The sequence below is a fragment of the Polyodon spathula genome, chromosome 12 (genome assembly GCF_017654505.1).
Source record: "Polyodon spathula isolate WHYD16114869_AA chromosome 12, ASM1765450v1, whole genome shotgun sequence".
Taxonomy (NCBI): domain Eukaryota; kingdom Metazoa; phylum Chordata; class Actinopteri; order Acipenseriformes; family Polyodontidae; genus Polyodon; species Polyodon spathula.
The window spans coordinates 30,491,245-30,515,086 of NC_054545.1; the positions used below are offsets into that span (position 1 = coordinate 30,491,245).

General features: G+C 39.0%; 1 protein-coding gene across 3 annotated transcripts in view; it reads right to left on the reverse strand.

Annotated features, from left to right (window-relative positions):
• Positions 1 to 344: 344 nt before the first annotated feature.
• Positions 345 to 23,842, reverse strand: part of LOC121324685 (Kv channel-interacting protein 1) — a 71,752-nt gene continuing 48,254 nt past the window's right edge. The window contains exons 1-8 of one of the 3 annotated variants that reach the window (XM_041266802.1): positions 15,928 to 16,228; positions 6,102 to 6,226; positions 5,757 to 5,826; positions 5,553 to 5,623; positions 4,563 to 4,670; positions 4,020 to 4,124; positions 3,746 to 3,808; positions 345 to 3,358 (exon numbers count right to left, since the gene is read on the reverse strand). In XM_041266802.1, the coding sequence (XP_041122736.1) occupies positions 3,311 to 3,358; positions 3,746 to 3,808; positions 4,020 to 4,124; positions 4,563 to 4,670; positions 5,553 to 5,623; positions 5,757 to 5,826; positions 6,102 to 6,226; positions 15,928 to 15,940 (603 nt within the window). In that variant the 5' untranslated portion in view covers positions 15,941 to 16,228 and the 3' untranslated portion in view covers positions 345 to 3,310. Of the gene's footprint in view, positions 3,359 to 3,745; positions 3,809 to 4,019; positions 4,125 to 4,562; positions 4,671 to 5,552; positions 5,624 to 5,756; positions 5,827 to 6,101; positions 6,227 to 15,831; positions 16,229 to 23,842 lie in introns of those variants that run through there. The other 2 variants (XM_041266800.1, XM_041266801.1) reach the window with 2 other exon arrangements.

Consider the following 23,842-nt stretch of genomic DNA (forward strand, 5'->3'; position numbering starts at 1 on the left):
CTGGGATACAGTGTGCCCTTGTGGTAAGTGATAAGGGATTGCGAGTGTCCCAGTTCTATTTCGTGCTCTGCTGCCATCAGATTCAGGCTGCAACATACTCTTCTCTGTTCTTTAGTGACATCCAGTGGACAACAGATATAATTACACCATAAGCACACAGGGAAGGACTGTATGTACAGTGCTGTACTGTATTATCCTTTTTTTTTTATAAGATTGACAGTTTGATAATGCACAAGCCTGCAATTCAGAAATAAACCATCACACCTGCATGACTCATCTGAATAATAAAAAATAATAATAATAATATAATGACAATTACAAACACACACCGAAAAGTTCTCTCAAAAGTTTATTGTTAAATATTCTTTGTACAACATCTCAGCAGGAAAAAAAATACATTTTTTTTCTTTAGATTCATTCAGTGAATTAACCAAAACCATTGATGAGTGGATGAAGCTGATGGGATCGCACTGGTTTGAAATCCCCCATCTGGGTTTGTATTGGTGGGGTTACAACCTCTGAAAGAGTATTTCTCAACGTGTTGTCATGGCTTGGACTCCTAAACTCTCATGGACAGGTTTTCTTTCTTTCTTTCTTTGTCTGAGAGGCTCACAGTGTTCAATAATAATATCGTTGTTCAGAGAAACCAGATGGTCACCTCCAGGACAGAGCACAAACTGACTACCACATAGACACAGACAGGGACTATAGATTGTAGACAAAGAGGCAAAACCCAACCCACTCTCAATAGCATAGCCAACAGTTTCTTATAATGCAGGGTGCCAGTAGTAATGTTTAGTACTGTAGGCAACTCTAAATTGTTTGGGCGCACTACTTCTTGCATGAACCAAGTACCCAAAGTACTATTTGAACAATTTAATCAAAATGTTAAGAATGGTGTATTTTCTCTAACAGAACTCTAGTAATATTCATATGATTTCCAGTCTCAGGTTTTAGTGGATTGGTGGAGTTTTTTTTTTTTTTACCAGTGTTGAAACAAATAATAACATCTTGTTGGAACAAAAGACAGGACCACACAAAACCCACAGGAAGTTACACAAACATACTTATAAACACAGGAAACGATTTGTTCAGTAGGTCAGACTGTGGCTTCTGGGGGAGTGGTTTTGGGCGGGTGGACAGTCGGGCGGTGGGGGGGATTTTGAATTACAATATGACCATCTAACGAATATGAACAGAGCTTGGCTTCTTTCAGCTGAAACACAGGCAAACACTCCCGCTCATCCATGCTTTTATATATACTGCCGACACATGCCCACAGGCACATCTTTAGACAATGCTTTATTTTATTTCATATTCATGAGAAAAAAAATCAGCGGCAGAACATTTTCTTTTAAAACCTAAAGGTGCTAAAACAGACCAGCAATATTGAGGTGGTCTGTTACAAACAGGTGTATGCATAGGAAACAAATCAATTAAGCATAAATAAAGTAGCATTCATTAACAAAAAGCCATTAATTACATGCACAAATATAGATTTTGTAATTGAATAAACAATGAAATGTAATAAAATAGCACTTTTCACTATAGAACTATGCGGTTTCAATGCAAAATTCATACTTGGTCAGTTCAGAAAGCTTCATGGCTCTGTTCTTGCCAGTATGAGGTCTGTCAACTGCTGACAGTGCATTACAAAGCAGCAGCTTTGATTAAGGCAATTGAAAGCAATGGTGACAGACAGATATGGCACTGAACCAGATCGACTTGCATCACATCAATGATGTTGTAAGTCAATCCTAATATACAGCATAACAACAATGCTACTAATATTACACTATATATCTATTTCCTCATGTGGTAAAGATGTGGATCACAGAAGCTAAACGTCACTGAGGAGTAATAACTGCCTCCTCCCATTAAAATCCTCTGTCACGCACATTTTTTGCTCCATCCGACTTTAAATTGTAATTTGTGATTCTGAATCACTGTGGTGTCAATCTTTTGTTTGGTGGAAGTCTTAAGTGGATGAGACGTGCCTGCAAGCATACACACAAACCCACATAACATACACACTGTATCCGTACTACCAACTAACTTGTAACTGAATGTTTCAAGATGTAATCACGAGGACTTGCTGTCGACAGCCATGTCATTATCCAAACAACATGCAGGTGCGTTCTTAAAAATAATTCTACGGCTAAATAGTAGAGCAGAAAATAAAATGACATTCACATTTTTATTTTACCCTCCCTAGTTTTTTTTCATGCTTTTATTTACTACTGAGGACAAGATGCCCTGAAACCCATCATGCTCTCGCACGCCTATTTTGCTGTTCTTTTATGCGCACACTAGGAACTGGACTGACGCTAACAAACAGGAGTGTCAGACAGAAGTACGGCTCTGTGACTGTATGTAGTTGCACAATCAGCCTACAGTGTAACTGCCAAGTGGCCCTGGCTCCTAAACTCAATGCACAGTATTAATTAACATTAATAAGGCATCAAATAAAGCACAGGGCTTCATAATAAGGCTAGGATTTACTAAGTTCCAATGTCTGCTTCACAAAGTTTGAAAATCATTTTGCAATTTGACTTTAAAAATGTAAAATAGTATTTAATGGCTTTATTTACCCGTAGCTGCAATATTTTATATAGCTAGTTTGAAAACAAGCACAGTTTTAAAGGACGAGTATTGCTACAAAGCCATTTTGGCATTGCAAACCTTTCATGTTTGCCTTTATATACAGAGTGGTCAGAAAGTCAGTATTCCACTTAAACTGCTGCAGTTGAAAAGCGACAGCCTGTTGCTCATTATTTGCCTATACCTTTTTCATTGTTCTGTTTTCTTCACAGCAACATTACAAAGTGGCATCCTGATATCAGCTGTATATTTTAAAGAACTGGCTAAGCACTGAACAGTGTAGGATTGTCTTACAGTGCAGCCCATAATCAAGATTGCTAGCTTGATTTTTGCTTGGCATTTTTTTTATTTTTTTTTATTTCTTTGTTTGCTATAGGCAACAAAAAGTTGAAAAAAAAAATGAAAGTACCACTCACCCACTCACCCATGACGCCTGTCCTCCTGACAAACCGAGAAAACAACAACATGCATTAGAAAAAAGTGGGACAGGAGACTCCAGTCCTCAGACCTCTAGCTCTGAACCCCCAACCCCACCCCACCCAACCCCTGAGTCTCCAGGGTCTGTCCAGGGCCCCCCACCCCCGTGAATAAACAGCGGTGTCCTGGGCTCTCCACCAGGGTGGAAGGGGGTCCCAGTTCACTCCTGCCTCAGCCCCAGACTCAGGATCAAATACAAAGTTCATGGTCTTTGAACCGCCCGTCCTCCCTCTTACATCACACTCTCAAAGAGCTGCAGGGATCGCATGATGTTTTCATCCTGCGAGAGACAGAGAGAAAGATAAGAGAAAGATTTACCTTCCGAAAATACCACCAAACCAACATGTTTCAGAGTCAGCATTTACTTATAGCTAGTGTCCCGTAATTCTGCTTAATTTTAAGTAAAAATCGGATCCCTTAAAGTCCTTCATGCTGAGTTTACTCCTTATAACAGCATGCACCAGGACACCTCTAGAGGGTGCTACTGTGATTGTCTGCTTCATGTGGACAACAATGATGATCAAGAACTGTTTGAATTATGTGGCACTACCCTGTAGAGACACTAGTGGGAAATGTTAATCCACGAGGTAGTCAGAGTCGGTTTGACGTGAAACCTTGGGTGCAATAGAGATACAAAGAAACCAACAGGAAGAAAAAAGAAACATACTTCTTGACAAGACATCATGAACTCGTCCAATGTTACAACTCCATCTTTGTTCTTATCCATTTTCTGTCAAAGGAGAAAACAGAGAGACAGTCCTGCATAGTTACAGCAGCCAACCAGAAGAAAGCACTGCTATTGTAACTGTGATTGTGTGTGGGAGTGTATGTATGCATAGCTTACCACACTTTTGCATTCCATCGCGTGTATTTATTTGTGTTTTTAATTTTTTGTTCTTTTTTTACAGTTGATGAAGGGTGTGTTTGGAGTGCTTGCTGACCTGAAAGAAGGCATCGACATGTTGCCGTGGTGCGTCTCTCCTCAGCGCTGGGTATGTGTACTTGCCCATCATGTCGTAAATGGCTCTCACGATGTCAGTCATCTCCTGCGGATACAGAATGAAACCCGCACATGAACAAGGTCCATCTGGTCTATTGTAGATCTATTTTAACAAATCCATTCTAGTTCTAAAAGGAACCTTCGCCATGAATGTAGACAAAAAGGATCCTGTCCATTAGTTACAGTGTGAATATTTCTGTATTTATACTGGCTACTAGACAGTCCTAAAGGGATTTGAAAAGCTTAATTTTTTGTCAACATTTTTAGGTAACATCAGGTTAAACTCTAATAAAAAAAAAAATACAGTGGGGGTTGGAAATACAGCTGTATCGGGTGCATTTCAACCCTCTAGCTGTAACCATGGAGACTTCGGCCTCAGCACCTCACAGGGAGGGTTGAGTTTGTAAGGCGATGCATGAAAGGCAGGTCTCAGTCCTTCGTATAACAGAGGGTGGGACTCAGAGAATGGAATGGTGCTTCTCACCTCCTTGTTAATGTAGCCATCCTTGTTGATGTCATACAGGTTGAAGGTCCAGCTCAGCTTCTCCCTCACTGACCCTCTCAGCAGGATTGAGAGAGCTGTCACAAAATCCTGGTGGAGAGACAGACAGGCAGACAGTCCAGTTAAAACAATCCAGGAGCACAAACAGACCTTAACAACAAACTCTGAACTCTAACATCTTCAGTACAGAACAGGAAAAATAGTTAAGTTAGACAGACATTTTAACTGCTGCTTAGTGGTTCACTTTTGTTCTGCTACACCAAGGATCTAAATTATAATGCCAAGGGATTTTTTAGTTTTTTTGTAGTTAATAGTGGTAGTCTAGATAGTATGGGTTTAACCTCATATATTCCACATATTATCCTCCCATGCATTACAGCAGTTGTACTATATGTTGTAACTAGGTTGCTGAGTATCTGAAAATGCCTTGAAAGGGAGCTGCATCAAAAGGAGGTGATATTTTCCAGTGTAAGCCAACAGTTACACACACAGTCAGCCAGTCAGTCTCAGAGCTGGAGTTTGCTGATCGAGTGTCAGTGCTGTTATTGTTATGTGGAGAGAGAAATAAAAAAAAAACAGAGAGCAAGATTTTCCTGAAACAGACTGAATGCTAAGTGTTGTGAATGCTGTTGGTTCCACTGGTGCTGCTTCAAGACCCTAAGGGTCAAGGTGTAAAATCACCAAACATACTACTTCAGCAGCTAGCTCACTCACAGGGTTTCATTAGAGCTTCTGTGACCCCCTGGAGCCTGACAGACTTAAAGCAGTGATGAGAGGCGCTGGCTCATTTCAGAAGAATGCATGGAGGTGTTCTCCATGGTCGGGAGTGAAATTGTGTTACTGAAACCTTTTGGGACTATGGTTCAACAAGTCAACAGATGTAAGATTCTGTCAAAAAATGAAACAAGGCCATAAAACACAAACACAAATAGCCAGATACATAGTCAATTGAGCAACTGTCTTAGTTTTTACCTCAAATTTGACAGATCCATTGTGAGCAGAGTCAAAGGCATTAAAGAGATAGTGTGCGTACATGCTGGCATCTGCAATTAGAAACAGTGTTAGGTGTTGACACTGGCACGTGTTGCTTTATAGTTCAGTACATCATGCTGTCTTTAGTAGCCCACTATATTCCAGAGTCCTGTATCCTGGCAACCACAGCGGAATGGCACTCACCTCCCTGTGGAAAGAACTGTGCGTAGATCTGCTTAAATGTATCTTCACTGACAACACCACTTGGACATTCCTGTCAGGGAGAACACGGGGGTCAGGGCAATAACAGGAACTGCGGCACGTAAGAAATCAATTGAAGAGAAAAAAGGGGAGCGAGAGAAGAGAGGGATGGAGGAAGTGGGAGAGGGAGGGGGTGGGTGTAAGAGAAAGGGATGAAAGGTGTAAGGAAAGTTAAAGGGAAAGACAGTACAGAAGTAATGGAAGAAGGGAAATAAGGAAGAAAGCATGGGAAGGAGAGTAGTGAATTTGGAGGGATGTGTCAAGGGAAGGAGTGTGTTTTTTTTTTACGTTTTTGAAGCCACGATAGAGCACTTGCAGCTCTCTCTTTGTGAAGTTGGTCTGTGCCTCCATCTGCTCCAGCCCCTCAGGCCGGTGACACACCGTCGTCATCTCTAAGTCATCTTCCACCTTGTCTAGACAGATAGAGAGAGAGAGAGAGAGAGAGAGAGAGAGAGAGAGAGAGAGAGAGAGGAGAGAGTGTGAGGGGGACTGAACAAAAACGAATCAGGGCAGTGGGAGTCAGACGAGAAGTGGAGACCAGTCCTAGTGCTGAAGAGAAGGAAAAGAGGTGAAAGCAGAAGTCAGAGATTAATTTATTAATCTGAGATTGCAAAGAAGAACTTTCGAGTTGTAATAACTCATTTCCACTAGCGCTCTACATCAGTCAAAACAACTGATCATCTATATGTACAGTACAGTCTATATGAAATGAAATCAACCAACAGACATGCTTGTTATTATTTAACTGTAAATTGAGTTTCCCTAAATGTTATGTAATATTGCCACCATCTGATTGTCAGTGTAACCACAGTAGTCCGCATTCAAAAAGCTGATTTAAAAAGATTATTCACAAACATTGTTAGTTTTTTTGTTTTTGTGTTTTAAATTTTAAAAAAAGTGTTGGCTTATTTCACAATTGTTTAGTTTCCCTTTATATTAAGCTTCTCGAACTACAATGTCGTTAAACTGAAATAATACAGTAACAACAAATATGGCGTAGTAAAAATGCAAAAACATTTCTTAATTACAAAAGAAAATGCTATCAGTTATAGTGTTTTGCAATTACAATGCATTTCCACATGTGTCTATGTATTTAACAGTGTAATTACTATGTAACTCCATGTGTAATTACACTGTAATAGCAACATAGTTACATACACTTAATCCAGTGTTACTAAACATTATTTCAATAAATTCTGGAAGGAAAATGGCTCTCTGTTACTCCTCTAGCATTTCAGTAAAGATACAAGCACAATTTAGCAGGTACTCAATTGAAATATATTCTTTAAATAACCTCTGGGAATAGCGTCTTTTTAACAACCCGATGGTGGAAGAGGATCTAATCACACTCTGTTACAATGCTAGCACAGGAGGAGCACTTTCTGGATAACAATCATTTAATTAATACCAATAAATAAAAATACAAATAAACAACATTAATTATCCAGAGAATCTGTAACATCACACTTTTAAGCATGTTTTAGGAATGAGTAGAACATTTTGGTTTCCTGGATGTTTTATTCATGCTTAAATGCTCGATGTTGCTGATTCCCTGGCTAATAAATCCATGCTGCCTTCCTTCTCATTGCTTCTGGTTTAAACTTTCAGCTCCTGGAGGCATTGGTGACAGCCACTGCTTCAGTTTTACTGCACAATTAAACATTCATTTGTGTCTAAAACCACAAAAGCTACAGAAACACTTCCCAGTGGAGAACTCTTACACAGATGATCCTGCAAGCACAATCCAATAAACTCAACCACCGGTGGTCTGAGGGCAAGAAATTCAATATGCTGTTGTAGAAAGAGCTCAATACTGGAGATGTGAGAGCTATCGGGTACAATACAGTATAAAGAACTAGGGACTGCCAGCCCAGACTGCAAGCAAGCGCCTTCACCACTATGCAAAAGAGATTGGCTCTTCCTGCATTTGTGGTTATAGTTTTGGTAACAATTCACATTAAATGTCAATAATGTCTATAATGTTACTAATATATTTACATAGTAGTTATATAGTAAACACATGTGTACTTACACATAATTACAGTGTTATTATGCATAGTTACAATGTCCTTAATATGTGCAATGTTTGCACAAAAATACTGTATGTAAATACAGAATAGGATTAAGGGGTTTAGAGTTAGGGTTAGGGTTAGGTTTAGAGATAGGATTAGGGTTAGGTTTAGAGTTAGAATTAGGGTTAGGTTTAGAGTTAGGGTTAGGGTTAGGGTTAGGGTTAGGGTTAGGTTTAGAGTTAGGGTTAGGTTTAGAGTTAGGGTTAGAGTTAGAGTTAAGGTTATATCATGCAAACAAAATTACACATTTAGAACATTGTAACTATACATAATAACATTATAATCATATGTATAAACACATGTATTTACTAAGTAACTACTATGTAAACGCACAATAATTTTGAACTTCATCTGATCTCACAGACAGGAGAAACTTTAACCCTTTGCGGTCCTATGTCGGATAGCCCTATGCACCACAGAGATAACAGTCTTAAACAAAGGAAATAACTGCTTCTGCATCCAGTGCTGAAAGAATATCACAGACATTTGCAGAACTTTTTGAGATGTTATAGTATTAAAATAATGACTTGGATCACATTACTGAGGAGCTTGGTGATAAAACGAGTGATAAGGAAAGGATTATCAGTATGCATGTCTAAAAAGAAGTATGTGAAAAATACAGTGGACAAGAGATGGGGCTTGGCTGGAGATACAGTACTGAGAGTCCTTTTGCTGTTCAATGCCTTTTAAACCTGTTTTACTCTGAAAAGAAAAAAAATTAAACAGCATGTGTAAAATAACAGCGCTTGTGAAAATAAATTGGACCTGACACGCCTGACAAGCGCTGAATAAATGGACCGCTAAGGGTTAATGCATCCCACAACATAATGCCCATCACATCAACAAATTGAAGAGAACGTAGTAATGAGAACCCAAGCGTCAGGTATTGTGATAAAAAGAACTCCAAAATGTGATACTATACAGTAGATTTATCTTGACACTAAAGTAACAACAAATGCAGACTTACAAAAGGTAAATACTTAAAACTGAACAGACTTTGAAAGGGTGACTGGTAGCAAGAAGAAACTCCAATTTGTTAAATGAATAATCATTTTTCAGGAATGATTTATTAAATACTATTAATAGGAGACATTTATAAATGAAAATTGAAGCAACAGGAAGGATGAAGCAGCTGGACCAGTGTTACTGGAGGAGACTGGGGACAACAATACTTCAGACGGCTGCTCTTTCCCTCCAAATTCCTGAACTTTCACTTGTAGGTCACACTACCACCTAGTCCCTTAACTCTCATTGCTGCTAGACCACTTAGCCTCCTAGTCCCTCAACTTTAACCACTATACCTCCCTGTCGTTAAGCTCTTACCACTATGCCTTTCTGCAGCTAAATTCCTCAGCTCTATAACCACTTGACCAAACCCGCTCCCAGTCCATCAGCTCTAATCACTGCACAACCCTGCCTTCCAGTCTCCTAGCTCTAATCCTATACAACACTGTCTCCCAGTTTCTCAGCTCTATCTGTACAGACAGATTAATTATATCTGACGTTGCTCAGCAGGCTCCATCATAACAGCCTCTTAGGGCCATCATTGTAACTGCCAAAGTGTTCAGTGTCCCGTTGTCAGGGAGACGCATTTCCTCTCGCTCCAGCTCCTGGTCTGCACAGAGTTCATCACTCATAAGGAGCGACAAAGCAGTTGTCATTTATAGGCTATAACCCACCATTAACACCAGGACTACCAAAGTCTTTCAATTGGGAGTTTAACTGTGTTTAATAATCTGTTGTTCACCTATTGCTCAGGTGTAACTAATCGCCTTCAAAATCATATACCAAGTTAAGTGGCCTCCACCTGTGTTAAATTGTAGTGATTCACATGATTTCAGGATAAATTCAGCAGTTCCTGTAGGTTCCCTCTTCTGGGAAGTGCATTTCAAAGCAAAGACTCAACAATGAGCACCAAGGTGCTTTCAAAAGAACTCCGGGACAAAGTTGTTGAAAGGCACAGATCAGGGGATGGGTATAAAAAAAAAAAATATCAAAGGCATTGAATATCCCTTGGAGCACGGTCAAGATGATTATTAAGAAGTGAAAGGTGTATGGCACCACCACTGCCTAGATCAGGCCATCCCTCCAAACTGGATGACCGTGCATGAAGGAGACTGAACAGAGAGGCTACCAAGAGGACAAGGGCAACTTTACAAGAGGCTTTTATAGGTTTTTATGGCCAAGACTGGTCAAAGTGTGCATGTGACAACAATATCACAAGTGCTCCACAAATCTGACCTGTATGGTAGGGTGGGAAGAAGAAAGCCATTACTCAAGAAAGCCCATCTTGAATCCCGTTTGAAGTATGCAAAAAAACATTCACGAGATGCTGTAGTCATGTGGCAAAAAGTTTTGTGGTCTGATGAAACTAAAATGGAACTTTTTGGCCTAAATGCAAAGCGTTACGTTTGGCACAAACCCAACACAGCGCATCACCCAAAGAACACCACCCCTACTGTGAAGCCTGGTGGTGGCAGCATCATGTTATGGGGATGCTTATCATCAGCAGGAACTGGGGCACTTGTCAGGATAGAAGGGAAAATGAATGGAGCAAAGTACAGAGAAGTACTTGAGGAAAACCTGATGCCCTCTGCAAGAAAGCTGAAACTGGGATGGAAGTTTACCTTTCAGCATGACAATGACCCAAAGCACACAGCCAAAGCTACACTGGAGTGGCTAAGAAACAAAAGGGTAAATGTCCTTGAGTGGCCCAGTCAGAGCCCCGACCTAAATCCAATCAAAAATGTGTGGCTTGACTTGGAGATTGCTGTCCATTAACGCTTCCCAAGGAACTTGATGGAGCTTGAACAGTTTTGTAAGGAAGAATGGTCAAATATTGTCAAATCTAGGTGTGCAAAGTTGTCCAAGAGACTCACAGCTGTAATTGCTGCCAAAGGTGCTGCCACCAAGTATTAACTCAAGGGGGTGGAGACTTATCCAATTATGATCTTTCAGTTGTGTATTTTTAATATATACATTTTTTTCTCAATAAAAACTTTTTTTTCCCTTAACAGTGTGGAGTATGATGTGTAGATAAGTGGAAAAAAAATCCTCATTTAAATACCTGACACAACAAAATGTGAAAAAAGTTTAAGAGTCTCTCTTCAAAGGTCAGTTGTAAAATGGACACTTTCACGATGTACAGAAGGCTACTGAAAACCAAAATGACTGAGTAAAGGGAGTTTGCCCTCAACGCTGACCTCTACTGCTGCAGTGCCTATCGGCTATGACCAACCAGAATGGATTTGTGTTCTTTTGAAAGTTGCAAATGAAAAATGTGCCAAAAATTGGGCCTTGCAAATCAACAATGAAAATAAATCCCTTAACTATACTCACCGGTGTGCTGGTTTACTTACCCCAGGCATAACACAAACAAGCCTCTCCCAAGATTTTTAGAATTTGATCTAAACATGTTTCCATCTCCATTAAGTTTTCTTTAACATAACATTTAAGTATTGGAACAGAAATAATGATTAGTGAAAGTAGCTATAACACATGACTATACCACTAACATCACTTTGCCATAAATTAAAGCAATTTTTGCTGTAGGTCGACAATACACACAGCTATAAAGCACATACTGTCATATGTTAATACATATTAATGTGTATTGACTGTTTGGATCAGGATTAGATTGAGTTTAGGTGGTGTCTGTTTGGCAATGTATATATTCCTTATTTGTGCTTGTTTTTGTTTTTTTGTTGGTTGGAAATGTTCCAGTTTCTTCAGTTTAAAGATATACTTTTTAAAAGTAAAAAAAAAAAAAAAATTTCAGAGCAGTTCCGTAGCTCAGACTGTTCTAGTAAATCAGGGGCTACGTTTATACAAACATTAGTGCAGTTTTGATTTTATGAGTGAAGTGTGCAAATACTAGGATTCAGCAAAACAAAAAGTCTCTTTCCAAAGTGGTGCTAAATGGGAGCTAAGCAGGTTCCCTTTGAAGAGGTGAGGTCTGTGTGGTGCTGTCTCTGTGGAACTCTCTCTAATTAGAAGTGTCCTGTGGGGGAGAGCTATGCTCTGGGAACCACAAAAAAGGCTCCTCACATCCTGCCTATGCAGCGCATTGCAAAACCAAGCCTCATCAAGAATTAATAGGAAAAGAGTACCGTCCCCACTGACAGAGAGGGACAGCAATTGAAAGAAAATTATGTATTTCAATATTGTGTAACATGTTCAGTTAGCTCTCCACAATAACTGTGTATTTTTTTTTATCAGGTTTCACAACATGAATAAAGTAAAAAAAAAAAAATTATTTATTTTCTGGCTCCATGCAAAGCTAAAACTATGCTTCCTGTCTATGCATTCTTCATATTACACATCTCATTAATGGAGGTCATTGTCACATAGGTGTCAGGATGGTCGAAGGTCGGGTAGGAAGGCAGGTGTCAAACTACTGATTAAAGTTCAGTGTTTTTGCTCTCTTTTTTTATCGCTGTTCACAGTTGTTTATTGTTGTCTTCGGGTTATTGTAAAGTGGGTTAAGTTTCTTTTGATACAGATACAATCACATAAACAGGCTCCTTAGCTTTAGAGCTCTTACCTTCAGCAAACAGTTCTTTTATCAACACATAGTAGCACTAATTTTAGTGCTGGAGCAGCTTAAAATACACTCTGTTCCTATAGCCTACCAACCCTAATTGGACTTTCTGCAGCCTTTTAAATATATATCAGATGGATTATTTAACCAAACGATTAATTAATTGGCCAACCAATCAAGGCTCCTCATTCCAACCACATGCTCACATCTATCAGCTCACATGATGCCGGGATAGCGAATTTTAAACACAAAATCGACACACAAAATATACCCTAATAATGTGACAGGGGAGAGGTCAACCTATCACAAGTGGTATACTAAGCTTAGTGACGGACTGGGACTAAAAACCGGTCCTGGCATTTTAAAGTGCACCGGCCCAGGTTGAGGCTGTGATGGTACTTAGTAAGAATAAAATAAGGAATTTACATAAGATGTTCAATTTTAATTACTGAACTAAAAACAGGTGACTGGACTGTTTTACTGTTTGCTGTAAATGTACTTCAACCACAGGAGACCTACAGCTATATCTGGAATACAATGTACAATGTGTTTTGTTATTTATTTCAGTAGCCTAATATGTTATTATTACAGGCATTTAGGAGGTAATAGCCAAGGTAACATTAACAAGCTTTTATGTGCAAGACAGAGATGCCAAAGGTTGACTGTCCTAAACAGTGAGATTCAAGGCCAAGAGACTTTCCAGGTGTCTGTTGGTCATTGCTTAAGACAGGAACTCTCATCTTTGGTCCTTGGACCTTGATGACATCAATTTTAAAACAAACATAATAGTTTGTTTTAAAATGTACACTGCTTAATATTTCATATGAAACACTTCAATCAGCTAAATTAATTAATATTTAACCCTCAGCAATACAGTAGTTTGCAGGCATATGCTACATAAAAACAGAATTTGGCAGCTTTAACTAAAATAATATATTGTAGTGTGCACAAAGGAAAGCAGCAGCAGGGCTGGTAGGTGACATATATATGCTCCTTCCAAAGGAACCAGCTCTTTTGTACAGTGGTATAGGCGCTATGCTTTAGTGAGAGAGGGCCCGGGTTCGCGTCCTCCTCACCCTGTGTGATGAGCTTGCCTGCGTTAACCAAGATCAACACAATATATATATATATATATATATATATATATATATATAAAAAAATATATTTGATATATTATTTTCATAAGCCACTGGTATGTCACACAATTTTTAAGAACATGTTTGCATGGAGGTAGAAAGGTATAATCCTTATGCTGTATTTTCTTTATGATGCAATAGTAATAGTTACGATCTTAGCAAAACCAAACATGCAACGCAATTGTTCTGTTTAGCAACAAATACGCAGCTTCAATTAAAATATATTTTCTATTCACATCACAGAATTTATAAATATATGCTATGCAAATACTATAATAAAAGTTAGATATGTTCTATAGTTAGACAATGTACTTTTAAAGTTTGCCATCAGGCATCACAGTTAGCACATCAAGTAAGTTAGATATGTACTTTTAAAGTTTCGCAGGCATCACAGTTAGCGAAAGCATCAAGTAAACTGTCTCTCGCGGCGCTTGGTGCTCATACGATCACTGATAGGTTGAAAACAAGAACACCCGCCCTTGCACATTGCTTAGTGCCAATTGGTTGAAACACAAATTGCCAACACCCTCACGGCAATACAATTGGTTGAACAGTTGCTCCTTTCTCCTCTTGTGGGCATGTAGTCTCCATGGTTACCACAGTACACAAGCTTGGTTAAGCCTCGTGCCTGGGACCTCGGATCTGTATTGTTGTCTAAATGTTGTCTAATTGTTATTGTATAAAAATATTAAAATCTTTTTATATATATATATATATATATATATATATATATATATATATATATATATATATATATATATATAGCTCCTTGAGCTAATATATCCAATCTGGCAGACTTGACATGTCAATGAACATGCAGATGAACTTTCTACCTTCACTACTACGGTGCTATCTTTTTCTATAACTTTCTGTTTCATGAAATAAAAGGACTACCCTCAAACAATAAGCAGTTATACATGTGTAGCTCCATCTACTGGCCACGGCTAAATAATAATATTAAAGAGGACATATGGATCAGCCTATTGTAATTGTTGCTCAATAACAGGAATAGCTGCCACAAGATCCAGGATATCTGCCACAGGATGAGGAATGTCACTTACTAACATTTCATTCACACCACGATCGTGATTCCTAAGTTGAAGTTGATGACGATGGTCGAGATGGGCCGGGGCGACTAAACCAATCAGTTATTTTAATACATTTTTGTGTTTCAGTTTCTAGAATATTTTTTTTCTCTAATTTTCATGCTCTGACTTTTCATTTAATTGATTTGTTCATTTTTTATTTTATTTTTTAATATGCCAACACATGATGACCCAACATTCTACGTTGATTGGCTCAGGATTAGGCAGAAGCTATGTATGAGTGTGTGTGTATTGTTGTATTTTTTAAATAAAGTTACTGAGAGGGAAGTCCAGTCAATTTGTATTTAATTACATTATTTTAGGTGAGTTCTTAATGTAGTAAGTCATTTGACTAAGCTTCATTTCAAGAATTGAGGAGAAACTTTTCACCTCAAGGTCACGGAATAGCAGGTCAACCCTGTTATTTTTTTTATGTTTGTTTTTTAAAATATCCTCATGATTAGAAGAACCAATGATTCAATATAGATATACTTCTACACAGTTACAGAGTCAGGTACAAACATAGTTCCTATGGCAATTGAAAAAAATCAGCATACAGTGTATGTATGAATCCGCAGTGAGGCATGAGCTTTGTTACTGTTCATTTTCAGAAAATTCGTTAAACAGAAGTAGGTCACATTCATCATCTTTTGCAAGGCACAGCGAAGGCTCTGCCTAGGTAAGGTAAAATAATGGTACTGCAGAAATTGTTAATTTATTTATTTATTTATTTCACTTTTTTTTTTCTTTTTTTTTTTTGGATAGAGCAGCCACCATCATATCAAGTACCTTTGCTATAATATTGTTGATTCTTGGGTCAGTATATACAGTAGCCACCTTTACCTAAACACACTAATGAATACACCTGAAGCTGTAATGCATTTGTTGCTTCTGTATACGCCAGTCAGTAAGTCAGTAAGTATACCTTTCCTGTCCAAAACTGTAACAGTCAATAGTTTATATACTGTAACTGTTAACAGACTATCAATACTTTGTACACCATGATATATTTTACACATCCAACAGTCCTTTAAGAATACAAATAAGAATTATGTACACCCAAACACCTTCACCTGTGCCAGTCAACAGTGTCAATAGCACATGCTCTTGGAGCTGTCAGCAGCCTGCACTCTGGCACCCTGCCAGCAGCTCGCTGTGGTGGAGGAGGGTGTCAGGCATACTCACCGTCGCTCAAGTCGATGAATCCCAGGAAGTGAAGGAGTTTGAGCAAGGAGCAGAGCACCACCACAATGCCAAGCGTCTGTAGCCCTTCAGACTCACCCTCCTTCCACATGCTCCCCTCTGCCTCTCTCCGTCTGTCCCAGGCTTACTCCAGCACACACTATCTCTCTCTCCCCTCCACAAGGGCTGAGGTACTGCACTGTCCTTCACAGGAACTTGTGCACCCCCACTCGTTTTGCTCCTCCGGTCGAACTGACACACTGCCTCTGTGTAAAAGCCTTTCTCCCAAACACTGCCTCTCTCTGTTCAACCCTGGCAGGTAGACTACGGAGCTTCGGGGTTGTTCGTTACTTTAGTTCTTCTCCCCTCCCATTCTTTCCATCCCATACTGACGCTCACACTGTTTATTTCTCTCTCTCTCTCTCTCTCTCTCTCTCTCTCTCTCTCTCTCTCTCTCTCTCTCTCTCTCTCTCTCTCTCTCTCTCTCTCTCTCCCCTCTCTCTTTCTCCCTCTCTCTCTCCTCCAAGCACTGGGAGAAATCTTTGTGTTATGCCAAATTCTCCTCAGTGTCACAAGCCAAAAAGTAACAAGCTAAACACCTCTGGAGGAATTTAAGTCTCTATTAAAAACATTCCAAGCTTATGGAAAATAGCGATTTTGTATTTTAATTGTCGTAACTGATGTTTTAATTTTTGCTTGTTTTGTAAAGCCCGTTCAGATGGCTTGCCTTGAAAGGCGCTATATAAAATACATTGATTGACTGATTGATTGACTGACCTTTACTAACTAGTTACATTCTCCCTGACATGTCTCCCTCCTTGCTTCTTTCACATTTTTGCTTTAGAGACACAAGCTCCACCCCTCTTTAAAATCTGCATACCTCTATGTCCCTCATATTTTTGTTGATTCTGTTACTTCACACAGCAAGGTTATAAATGGATATCAATGATTTATTGAAGCATAACAGAAATTAAAAGGGACTGTATTCCCAATTTACAACATTATACAGCTCTATAGAGCTTATATTTCCAAACCGACTTACAAGAAGCACTGTGTGGCATGCTAATCAACTTCTTCCATAGCTGCGTTGTTTGACAACTATGAAATATTCTCAGTGTATGAAAAGTCAGAATGGAGAATAAAGCAACTACTTCATACACTCCTGTGAAGTGAAGGTTTAAAGACGACAGCCCCTGAAATCGCAAGCTGTTCTTTTTATCCTACCTCTAGACACAAACGCTTTCTAACTGTTAGAGGCTGAACTGTGGTGAAAAGCTGTTCCTCATAGCTTGAATATATTTACCTGTCCCGAACAAATAGATTTATTCAGTTTAATATTTGTGATTGCTTTTGGTTATTCACGTAACCTGGATCTTTAGTCATCTGTGGAATGAAATCAATCACAGCTTAATAATATTTAGATTATAAATAATAATGTGTCATACCTAACAACAAGCTATTTACATATAGGAACTTTGTTGTAAAACTTCTATTATAATATGCCCAGGATATTACTGTCATTAATAAACACATTTTATTCTGTATTAACAATACATTGTTTTACAAACACTTAAAAAAGTTAAAATTATATTTCCATAGTTTATCATATATTATTGTAGTATTGTCCTTGTACGTTTGCACTACATATGTTTAATATATACACTGTAGCATAATAACAAAAAAGAAAATAGACAAGTAGACTGTATTGTCGGTGAGAGAGAACTGTACTGTACCAGTACACACGTTTCCAGCACTTGTTCCATTTAGGAAGTTGTGAAGAAGTTTTTAAATGGGCTCCTCTGATGTCTCCCTCTGGAAGCCCGTTCTCAGAAGTCTGAGTTCTCGTGAAGACTGGCCCCTGACTTACAGCCCTTTCTTTCTCGGTTTTATTATACATCACTCTTTAGCTGGACTGGGCACCTGCTACTCATGATTTAGGTAGACTTTAGTGTGCAAGAGAGTTTACTTGTAGCTGGGGATTGCGGAAACTGACTTTGAATCTTGTTTGGTTTGGAGGGACCCTCTTCAAAGCACAGCTTGACATAAATCCCAAAGATAAAAATGAAAACAAAAACATACAGTATCCCCCAGATACTATTGATTTCAGCCAAGAACAGTTTGTGTATCTAAAATACCACGAGATGATACCCGAAACTCTTTTATTGGCTTTGAAATGTTTTCAAACAACATGACACAGGAATCTTGAAACAAGCAATGAATACTTGCAACACACACACACACACACACACACACACATATATATATATATATATATATATGTGTGTGTGTGTGGTCACACCCACGCACACACACACACCACTGTGCCGTCTACCCACGTCACGTGGGTGCAGTGCACTGTTCCAAAAGACAACTTCTGTAACCAGGGGGGGAGGGGGTGTGTGTCCCCCACACACACCACTTGTTTCCATTAACCAAAGACCCCTTCACACCTCCGTTTCCATGAACCACATTATACCCCCCCCCCCCCCCCCCCCCCACACACACACACACACACACACACACACCAGTTTCAAATGAACTTGGTAACCCGTGTAAGGCACAAAGTGCAACAAATTGCCGCCCCCCCCCCCCCCCCCCCACACACACACACACGTTTTTGAATTGCCGTTTTTCACTTAGCACGTTCACAAAGAAAAATGTAACGCAGTTTTGCATTTATACTTTTAATTCCAAAATGATTCAAATAAATGTTTATTTAAAGAAATCTGTCTGCTAAAACAATATCTCATTTACTGTAACTTGTTATACTAGCATCTACAACGTCACTGCAGCAACTTGAAGAACAACAAAGAAGGCCTTCTAATCAGTTGGACTAGCAAGCACTAGTAAAAGCTCAGTTTTATACGGTGCAGAACTCATTTATTTTAACATTTTGTTTTGTTTCTGGACTCTGCGATAACAGCACGGTGGGTGTCTTTAATAAAATCTAAAACGTATCGACAATAACAATCAACCGTTTTGTTATAGACTTTCTAACAAGTCTAGCATAAACAATTTTGTCTGTTACTTTATTAAACCCTTCTAAACAAAAAAAATGCTTTTCATAAAAAGGAACAGTCCTACTACAGTAACAGGTTCAGTTTACCGTGCCTCTGGGCATCCGATCAATTCCAGATTTTTGTAAATCCTTTGATTATTATTATTATTATTATTATTATTATTATTATTTATTATTATTATTATTATTATTATTATTATTATTATTTATTTATTTATTAGCAAATGCCCTTAGCTAGGGCAACTTAAAGTTGTATAAAAAATACATATCAAGAATTACAGTACAATTAAGTGCAACATACAAAATACAATGACTTCATTCATAATAAGAGCAAATACAAAACACAGTAGGATTAGATATTGGGGCAGTTCAAGAACAGATAACAGTGTTGACAGTTACATCAAGGTTAGATACAAGTGCAAAATGCTACAGATTGGGTTAAGTGCAGGATTAAATACAGTACAATAGGGAGCAGATCAGTGCAAGTTAAAGTGAATTAAAGGCAGAGTGCTACAGTATATAGTCCAGAAGGGAAGAGTTGAGTTTTACAGGTGTTGTCTGAAGAGGTGTGTCTTGAGGAGGTGCCAGAAGGTGGTCAGGGACTGGGCAGGGATCGGGCTCTGGAGCAAAGGGAGCATAGAGGAGGTACAGCCAGTCTTCTAGTGCAGGCGGACAGGAGAGTTCGGTGGGGGTGTAGGGAGAGATGATGGTATGGAGGTAGCTGGGTGCAGTCTGGTCAAGGCATCGGTAGGCAAGTACATGAGTCTTGAACTAGATGTGAGTGGTGATCAGGACCAGTGGAGTAAGCAGAGCAGTGGAGTAGTGTGGGAGAAACGAGGAAGAGAGAACACCAGGCAAGCAGTGGAGTTCTGGATGAGCTGGAGTGGATGGGTGGAAATGTCTAGTCTACTTTTAATGTTTTCAAGCAAATTGATTTCATCACTGCTTTTCTCATATGCACTTGCACATCTGATACATTATTTCTCTTGTCCAGCACTTCATTCCCTATTCTGCATACCAGTGTCCCAGAGGTATATGTACTGCATGAAACAAATGCGAAAGTATATCGAGATGGATTTATCTTTTAAATTGTTGACAATTTGACTGTAATCCCATCTGCAGCGAATTCACGTCTTGACCTTTAACTTGCAAGTATTTCCTGCCCAAAATTACGTGACAACTCAGCTAACTCGGAAAACCATGGAAACGCCTCCTTTTTCACCAACTCCAGTTGTCCATCAATTCGAATTCAAGGAGAATTCGGACCAATCAGAGCACACTGGAGTTGACTCGAGTTGGCTGTCCATGGAAACGAGGCGTAAGGAAAGTCATTCTCAGAATTCTGCAGTTAAATAGGTTTAAACGTAGGGTTAAAATTAAAATTGTTATATAAACAGAGTACTCTGTGAATATTAATACAGTTCTGTAGTCACTTGTGTGGATATCTATGAAATATAGCTACAGTACTGACTCGTGGTGCATACTCTGTATTTCTCAATGTGTCTTTGTTAACAGCTGTGGTTTATACTGAAAAACCGAAAAGAGTCACCCACGCATACTGAAAGTCTGCTTAAAATGTGTTTTCAGCAGTAATGGAAAATACTCAAAAGCACATGCATGTGTACAGCAATTCTATTACTTCAGTCAGGGATGTTTTAAATTTAATTTAAATAAAACACAGTTATATTTGCCGATGAAAACATATACCTGGTATTAAAAAAAATAAATGTAGGGTACACATGCACGTAAAAAGACAAACAGCCTTATAAAATGATAATGAACCTCTACAGAGAGACATGCTGAATAAATTATGTTGAGCAATACTGTTATAATTGAATATAATTGCTATCCTTGTCACAAATTAACAGAAGTGAAAACAGATTGCTCTTTGAATGACCGTTTAGAAGCGAGTCGGACAGTTACATCCCTTTTTTCTGTTTGTTAAACTTTAAATGGAAGCAGATATAGTGATTGTATAACTTGTTCACTTTGGAGGCCCATTATGGTTAGCAAAGACACTTTTCAATCTCTTGTAAGGAGGCACTGGATAATTCTATCTACCACATATTATAATGGCAACAGTAAACTCTTTTAACCCAATAGATAATTCACAGCTTATTGAATCAACATACATCAGCAAAACAGGTTTAAAAGGCACTGCATATCAACATGACACCCAGTACTGCATCTCCAGTCCTGCCCTGTATTTATCACATACAGTGCCTATAGAAAGTCTCACCTTTCAAAAATGTTCACCTTTTGTTGCCATAGCCTGGAATTAAAATGCATTAAAATATATATTGTTTCATGTATCTACACATCCTACCACATAACTTCCAAGTGAAAAAAAAATATTCTAGAAATTTGTAGAAAATTAATTAAAAATAAAAACTGAAATAGCTTGGTTGGATAAATGTCCACCCCCCTTGTAATAGCAATACTAAATTAGCTCAGGTGTAACCAATTGCCTTCAAAAATCAAACAGTTAAGTGGCCTCCACCTGTGTTAAATTGTAGTGATTTCAGAATAAATTCAGCAGTTCCTGTAGGTTCCATCTGCTGGGTAGTGCATTTCAAAGCAAATACTCAAAATAAGCACCAAGGCGCTTTCAAAAGAACTCAGGAATAAAGTTGTTAAAGGCACAGATCAGGTGATGGGTATAAAAAAAAATCAAAGGCCTTGAATACCCCTTGGAGCATGGTCAAGACAGTTATTAAGAAGTGGAAGGTGTATGGCACCACCAAGACCCTGCCTAGATCAGGCAGTCCCTCCAAACCGGATAACCGAGCAAGGAGGCTGATCAGAGAGGCTACCAAGAGGCTAATGGCAACTTTGCAAGCGCTACAGGCTTTTATGGCCAAGACTGGTCAAAGTGTGCATGTGACAACAATATCCCAAGTACTCCACAAATCTGGCCTGTATGGTAGGGTGGCAAGAAGGAAGCCATAACTCAAGAAAGCCCACCTTGAATCGTGTTTTGAAGTATGCAAAAATCACTCAGTTTGGTCTGACGAAACTAAAATGGAACTTTTTGGCCTAAATTGAAAGTGTTATGTTTAGCGCAAACCCAACACAGCGCATCACCCAAAGAACACCATCCCTACTGTGAAGCATGGTGGTGGCAGCATCACGTTATGGGGATGTTTCTCAACGGTAGGGACTGGCGCACTTGTCAGGATAGAAGGGAAAATGAATGGAGCAAAGTACAGGGAAGTCCTTGAGGAAAACCTGCTGGCCTCTGCAAGGAAGTTGAAACTGGAAGTTTACCTTTCAGCATGACAACGACCCAAAGCACAGTGGAAAAGTGGAAAAAAATCCTCATTTAAATGCATGAAACTGAGGCACTGGCACAACAAAATGTGAACAAAGTTCAAGGGGGTGTAGACTTTCTATTGGTACTGTATCTCTTCATAGTTGTGCACACTGATAAATCATCTCCTGATCATTCGATTTATCACTAAACTCCTCAATAATGGTATTGCGTGGCAAATGTCTGCAATTTTCTTTGAGTGGTGGATGCAGAAGCAGCCATCTTGTTTGTTTATGTCCGTGTTATGTCTGTGGGGAAAGGACTATGCGTATTGCTCAGATCTGCCTCAGTTTTTCCGGCTTCTCTCGGCTTCTCTCGGCCTCTCTCAGCCATTGAAAGCTTTTCTCTGCTTTTATCAGAGAAAAACCGACTAGGGACCTGTGATTGACATCTTTTTGATGATGTGAGACAGGGTCCAACATCGGACCGGAAAGGAAAAATGTTAATGTCTGACCTGGTCCAACACAGGACCGCAAAGGGTTAAACAGCTCTGTGTTTCTCAAGGCCACTGAGAGTTTGTTTCCAATTCACTGGAGCCCAGTATAAGCACCTTTCTCTCTCAGTTCTTTTTTATAAACTACTAAGCTGTAATTTGAACTACGCATCTATCATTGTGTACTACTGGGAAGCACAGGCTGAGAGGGCATTCCATTTCCTGCTGCCTGTTCCAGTTTTTGTGTGTGTGTGTTTGTAAGTATTTCCCACGGCTCAGCACTTTCTAACTCTCTGGCTGCCATCCATCTTTGGGCTGCTTGTTAGCTCTGCTAGGCAAGGGGATGAGGCCACTGCACTTGCTTGCCACAATTCTGCTTAGGGTATGCAAAATCAAGGCAATAAATAATTGCTGTAACATTTATAATGCACTCTTGGAGCAGTACAAGAACAAATTGTTCCGCAGAGCATTAATTATTCCCCCCAGAGCAGGTGCTGTTGTGGTGGGGGGGCTGGGGTATATTTCTAAAAGTAGGTATTTGTGTAAATCTGGCAGCCAATCAAACAACACAGAACAAATGTACTGATGTCCTAAAAAAAACAGAAGAAAGCAGAAGATTTATTGTCTCTCAATGAATCAAGACAAAGAATAAACCGCTGACAGTAATTAGCAAGTCAGTTCGGTTGCTTTACTTAGTTGCCATTTCTTATCATCTATAGTATCACCGAATGCAAAAGACATTCACATGGCCTCAAACAAGCAAAGCAGCATACTGATCTATTGCAGGGTTTGCATTTAGAAGTATTATAAGGGCTCTGATTGGATTTTGATCTAAAGTATGTGTTTGCTATCTCAACCATTTGTATTAATTACCACTTTGCTTTTCCTATTAGACAAGAAAGTGCTGCAAACTTGGCACTTGAACACATGTTTAGTAAATTTGAATGCTGAAGGTGTGCCAGAGACAATTTCACAGAGAAGGCAGCTGCTATAATGCACCACAAACCATTTCAGTCACTCTTTTGGCGCGGCACAATGTGTTTGTTTTACTTTTTTTAGTTTTAAGCCTCATCAAGGCAGTTTTTTTTTTGACTGCACAACTTTTAACCCCACAGTAAATTTGATGAAATGTGATTCCCTAAAATATTATATATAAACAGGGGTTCACATAACTCGTACGCAGGTAGGCATAAGCACCACTAAAAAAAAAAAAATGCAGGCTTCCATATTGCTCCATTTTTCCTATAGACAG